Here is a 6,635-nt window from a genome sequence, read left to right on the forward strand (position 1 = left end):
GAGGCAGGCCACCCTGGAACAGTGGGGGAAAGGCAGGCACACAGGTGGGTGCATTCCCAAAGCAAGCAAGGTCACATAGAGCATTGGGGAGATGCTTGCTCTGGATGGCCAGTCCTCCTTTGTTGAGTGGCCAGGGTTCAGGAGGTTCATGGCGCTCATGGCCCCATCATATAAAGTGCCTGTATGCACCACCTTCAGCAGGACGGGGGTGCCCTCCCTGTATGAGGCATGCAGGGAGTACTTAAGGGAGGAGCTGCGCAAGGCAGGTCCACAGGTGGCCTTGCACTTCACCTCAGACATCTGGCCCATAAGGCTTAGGGTGTCCTGTTGAGGCACCTACTTAGAGCGGGTCCCAGCAAGGGGTCCAAGAACCTGTGGGGTTTAGTGGGGTCCATTAGAACCATGACTGAGCTGAAGCTTAAGGGCAGCCTCCCCATCTATTATCTTTTCCAACAAAACATGGTGGCAGGTGAGAAGAGAAGGCACCGCAGACAGCAACTGGCACAGTCACAGGACCCTAAAGGTATCACAGCCATCTCTAGGGACCTACTCCATGACAAAGTGCAGTTTCCCAGAAACCCCTGTACCTATCTCCTTGAAAGCTGGCAGGCTCTGTGGCCTCATCAGGGGCTACCATACCTGCTGTTTTCATCCCCCTGTGCCTTCACGCTCACACATAACGAGTTTTGCTCTGAACAGTTTGAGGTGCTGTTTCCCAGAAACCCCTGTATCTATCTCCTTGAAATTTGACAGGCTTCATAGCCTCATAAGTGGCTTCCATCCATGCTGTTTTCATCTGAATCAGGCAAGAAATGACAAAGTTATAGTCATGTTCATGATTCCCCATTATAGCCTATGGGCAAAACGCCAAAATGCATTGAAACAGCATCAAAACAGTAAAACAGTTTCGGCAAAATGAAACGGAACAGTGCTTCAAAACAGTGAAATGAAACACTATCCCTTTGAAATGGCAAATCTGAAATCAAAACGTAACATTGCCGTTTTGTACAGCCCTAGAAGTTACACGTAAACCGGTTTAAGTAATCAGAAACTGGTTTAAACCTGTAACTGAACAGCAGTTCAGTGAACATAAGACAGTTTCAAAATAGCTGAAACTGGTTTAAAATAAACCTGGTTGAATGTATCTATCTTCTTTCTCTCTCAGCATTGCGAGCCGCCTCCCTCCCCTTCCCCCTACGCCCGGGCTTAGTTGGCTAACATTGTACCTCCTATAACCTAGTTGCGTTCCCCTCCTCACCCCCATCCCTCTAATGTTAGTGCCTTGCTCGGGCGACATGCATTTCCCTACCAGCTTTGTCATCTTTTTTGGATTCACAATCCTAAACATTTACTAATAAATATCAAACTTAACTGATTTGGGTCAAGCCAGTTTATGAAACTTCTGTCCCAGATGGCTTCCTGGTTCAAGTTAAATCACAGTCTCCCAGCATGCTTTCCAGCCCTGGGCTGGGTTGTGCTGTCTGCTCCAGCCGAGAAGTGGGGTGGAGTGGGGGGCAGGGACTACCCCTCCCCAAGCAAACCCTGGCTAGGGTCTCAGGCCAGAGATGGGGGTTAAACATCCTGCTCAAACTTACTGCTGGCTGCAACTGTGGAATAGAGTTCCTGGAAGCAGCCCCTGCCTGTACCTAAAAGCAGGAAAAGTCTTGCTGCTGTGAGTCTGGGCTGGATATCCCAGAGACCTCAGGGGTACCAGGACGAGGAAGCAAACACACAGCCCATGCCAGAGCACCATGCTATAGCACCCTGCCCTCCCCTGGTATGTGCCTGCATTTCCTGAATCAAAAGTAAATGCGTATCAAAAGTAAAAGTTGTTCCTCAGTTTAATCTCTTCATATTAGACTAGCCTGTAAAGACTGAATCAATTCAGCCACAGGCTTTTTGACTATCTGTAATTAGCCTATAGGTCTTAGACTGCTAGGCTGCTTTACAGTTAGCACCTGTTAACTTAGGCCGACAACCAAAGCTAAGGAAAGAAGCAGCAAAGCTAAAGGCAATCAGTTAAAGAGCATCATAGGCAAGATGACTTTACAATTTAGTCAGAAAATTGGCTAAACTGCATAGGTCAGCTTAAGGATCCTAGCTTTGTAGTTACATACCAATAAGATCTAACCTTACTGTGAAAGTTATTTTACATTAGTGACAGAAATAGGCATATTTTGTGGGTTAAAAAAATGGTACATTCAATCACTATATCAGAAAGAATGACTGCATATTCAAGATTAGCTAACCTTTTAAGTTATATATATAGTGGATATATCTATATATCCACTAGCCTTATCTCAGATAATTTTATTCAGCAAGCTTTAAGTCTGGCAAAATAATAAAGGACAAAAAGTCAGGTCCATCTCAATCTTTGCTCTTCAACCTTCAGCTCCTTTTCTTTCTGAATTGCTCCTATACTTAGAGCAGTGCTTCTCTGAAACCTAAGTCAAAAGTGCTTTACCCTAAGACATCAGTCACCTATTAGTGACTTTTAGAACTTTAGAACTTAATAGATTTAAGACCAGTTTCTGTTTTAGATATTAAATGATTCTCTCCTTTATTTAGATGTATAATCCTTGTATGCTATGCCTAACTTCTACCTTGTTATAATTCATTTACCATTTGTATATTAACATTTACTTAAATTTATTTCTTAGAGTACTTGATTTTGGTGGACTGGGCTTCTCAAACCTTCTGCGGTCCCAAGGCAACCTTGGGGAGTCAACCTATTATTGCTCTTGGGCATACCTATTATTGCTTCTGGGCTCCAGGTGGTATATTTAATAAAACTGCATATTTTAAACTAACTACCAGTCACACATTAAACAAATGTTACTACTGTAAATGTTCAGTGAGAGTATCTTTGCATAAGGTTAGACACCCAAACCAAGGCAACCTAAAACTCTCTTGATTATTTTTGACTTGCTGAGAATGTCTGCTATTGACACAATTAGCATCAAATGTTAGCCCTTGAGAAAATATAGCTAATATTTGTCAAATCCAGTTTTAAAAGACTGGAAAAAATCATTTACTACAATGAATTCCAAATTATCCCATTTATGCATACACACAGATCTTACTAAAACCAATGGGACTCACAGACATGCATACAGAAACTGTGCTTGTTTCCTCCAAAAATTAATTCAGTTTTAAAACCATCATAGCTGTTTATTTTGATTTCAATTGTTATTCCATTTGAGGCTTTAGTTTAAAGAATACATAAAAGTAAAAAAACCCCAAACCAGTGTATTATTATTATTATTCATAGTTTCATAGATTTAGGGTCGGAAGGGACCTAGTAGATCTTCTAGCCCGACCCCCCGCCAGGGCGGGAGAACAACAAAACCCCAAAACAAGAAATGGGACTCAAATGAGTCCAGCCAGGTAGGCATCCAGCCTCTTCTTAAAGACCCCCAGGGTAGGGGCCAGCACCACTTCCCTTGGAAGTTGGTTCCAGCTCCTAGCCGCCCTAACTGTGAAGTAGTTTTTGCGGATGTCCAATCTATACCTCCTCTCCATCAACTTGTGCCCATTACTCCTTGTTATGCCAGCGGGCGCTAGGGGAAACAGCGTCTCCCCCAAACCCTTCTGGTCCCCCCTAGTGAGTTTATAGACGGTCACCAGGTCCCCCCTCAGCCTTCTCTTGTGGAGGCTGAATAGGTTCAGGTCCCGCAGTCTCTCACTGTAGGGTCTGCCCTGTTGTCCCCGGATCATGCGGGTGGCCCTCCTCTGGACCCTCTCCATGTTGTCCACATCCCTCTTGAAATGGGGCGCACAGAACTGGACACAATACTCCAGCTGTGGCCTGACCAGCGTCGCGTAGAGGGGGAGGATCACCTCCTTGGCTCTACTCGAGATGCACCTGTGGATGCACGACAAGGTCCGGTTAGCCCTGCCAACCATGACCTCGCATTGTCGGCCCATGTTCATCTTGGAGTCGATAATGACTCCAAGATCTCTTTCTGCCTCCGTGCAGAAATTATTATTATTATTATTATAATTATAATAATTATTATTATTAAAAGTCATTGCAATTTCTGGAACTGAAAAAGTAAGCTGTTGAAGCTATTTTTAAAAAGTTCTCATAAAAAGTAGATTTTTTTTTTTAAGAAGTCATGGCACGTGTTTAATGCCCACTAGTAATATAACAAACGGAGAACCAGTTGCACACAGTATTCATGGATAAACACTGTGCATTGCTATCAAAACAGTTCTACATTCAAACAGCAAAATTCTACTACTACTGTATAATAGCATTTAGACAAAAAGGGATTTTTTTCATATCTACGTATTATATAAAAAGTTAAATTCTAGGAAGTTGGAGCTTTTCATTTCTCAAAAGCAGTTCAGATTAGTACTGAACAGAAGTCATAACTGTTATCGTCAAATTCCCACATCTAAAAACATTTTTCAATCCTAATAGTACATTCCACTCAACTACGATTAAAATTAACTTTATTACTTTGGGATTACAATACTTTTTCCAAAATTGTATGACTCCAATGAACTACAACTAAAGATATCCCTATATCTCACAGCTAAAAATATAAAAAAAACCCTGCTTTCTGCACTATTGTTACATTTCCTTCAGACATTAGTTAATTGTGCAAGTATTCTTCTTGCCTGTCTATAGGTGACCATATTATTCTCAATATTTGCATATACATTAAACAAGAAAAGAAATCAAATATTCTCATACTAGTTCAGTCATTGCCCTTTATGATGCCAAACTGATTACAAGAGCTCCTATATTTTCTATTTGCTTTCTATGAACCCAACCCACAATACTTTCTCAGACAATTTTAGTGGAAATATTGTATGAGTAGGGACTACAGATTTGGGCCTTAAACAGGTCTGTATTCCAAAGAGCTTTGGAGTTCCAACACCTGCAACTGGGAACAGCATCTTTATATATTTCATAATACTATAACATTATCCTAGCAGAGATCTGGATGTGATCTCTACCATAATGGCAAGTTTTTCAATCTTCCATTACATTCCCATAGGTAAGCTAAGGAAATACAGTCTAGATGAAAACTACTGTAAGGTGGCTACATAACAGGTTGGATCACTGTGCTCAAAGAGTAGTCATGAATGGCTCAGTGTCTAACTGGAAGGAAACGGGGTTGTCCAGAAGTATGTTCAGGGTCTGGTACTGTTCAGTGTCTTAATTAATGACTTCAAGTTTGAGGGCACACTTAAGTAAATTTGCAAGTAAAACCAAATTGTCTGGGTTAGTAGACACTTTGGAGAGTAGGATGGGGATAAAAAAGTGACCTTTGATATTTTGGAGAAAGTGACTGAAATACATTTGTTGAAATTTAGTAAGAAAAAACATAAAGTACTGGGTGTAGGATGGGACAACCAAATGCACAAATATATACTGGGGAGTATATATGCTGGCTTCAGTACTGCAGAGAAGTATGTGGGGGGTTATAGCAGACCATAAGCTGAATGAGTCAATAGTCCAAAACAAAACACAAACAACAAAAATAAAACACACACTGAAATGTATTCAAGTGTACTGAAGTGTTGCATGCAAGTCTGGGGAAGTGATTCTTCCGCTCTTGTCAGCACTGGTGAGGCCTCACCTGAAGTACAGCATACAGCTTTAGGTATCACACTTTAAGGAGGAGGAAAGAGAGGGAGAGAAGGACGACTGCACTAGATGACTTCTTGACATCCTTCCCAACCCTATTGTTCTATGATTCTATGCTTTCTTCTCGAAGCAAATCAATGTTTTATGTTTACCAAACTTGAATGCCAGGGTACAAGCCAAAATATTTGTTTTACTCATGCCTGAGCTCCCTTAGCTTCCAGATACTTCAGTTAAAGAATATATTTAGGTGAGCATAACAGGGCAAACAGGTTGTTCAGATAACCCACAATCATTTTGGACAGGGGGCTTCACATTACACGGATAATCAAATTGTTGGCTCTCCTCTGAAAACGTGGTTTTATAAAGAGAAAAAAATAAGATCTCTCCCCTTGAAAGCATAATTTATCTATGGAAAAGTGTTCCAACAGGAAAAAAGTTTATGTTAAGCCCCATAAAAATAATGAGTTGTTTTACAATGCAAATTGAACATTCCAATATATGGCATAAGTTAAATATTTTGGTTTACACTGCTGTTTGAAGTCATCTTAATTTTGCATTAATAAAATATTTCAAAGAATAGATACTTACACTCTGCATACTTCTGAAGCTGAGAAAATTCTGCAGGACTGAGATTAACCCACTTCTCCTGGTTTGTCATAATGGTAATATGGTTCCTTGTTAAATATCAAAGAAACATGCCATCTGCCCTGTATGTCAGTTGCTCATAAACTACACAGTTTGGTAGTTTCAATTCACAGTACTTGGAGATTTGATAGATGAAATCACTCTGCATGGAATGTCTGATGGTGTAAGTTGTCTTCAATGGCAAATTAAAGCACTGTTAAAAAAAAAAAAGGAAAAACATTAAGTATATTTTATACCCACATCCCCCCACACCAGTTACAGAGCTAGTATCATTTTACTGACACATGGGACATTGTTTTTTAAAACATTAATATTCCAATATTTGGGAGTTCTGCATGTATTTCCAATTTTCTTCATTATTCTAAAGGCTTTCTGGAATACTGCTAAT

General features: G+C 40.6%; 1 protein-coding gene across 2 annotated transcripts in view; it reads right to left on the reverse strand.

Annotated features, from left to right (window-relative positions):
* The window catches only part of DGKB (diacylglycerol kinase beta), a 742,837-nt gene extending 736,403 nt beyond the window's left edge, over nucleotides 1–6,434 (reverse strand). For both annotated transcript variants that reach the window (XM_019508504.1, XM_019508505.1), the window contains exon 1: nucleotides 6,191–6,434. In XM_019508504.1, the coding sequence (XP_019364049.1) occupies nucleotides 6,191–6,260 (70 nt within the window). In that variant the 5' untranslated portion in view covers nucleotides 6,261–6,434. The remainder of the gene's footprint in view (nucleotides 1–6,190) is intronic.
* Nucleotides 6,435–6,635: the final 201 nt, after the last annotated feature.

This window comes from Gavialis gangeticus, unplaced genomic scaffold (genome assembly GCF_001723915.1).
Source record: "Gavialis gangeticus isolate Ggan-Ray unplaced genomic scaffold, GavGan_comp1, whole genome shotgun sequence".
In the NCBI taxonomy this organism is placed as follows: Eukaryota; Metazoa; Chordata; order Crocodylia; family Gavialidae; genus Gavialis; species Gavialis gangeticus.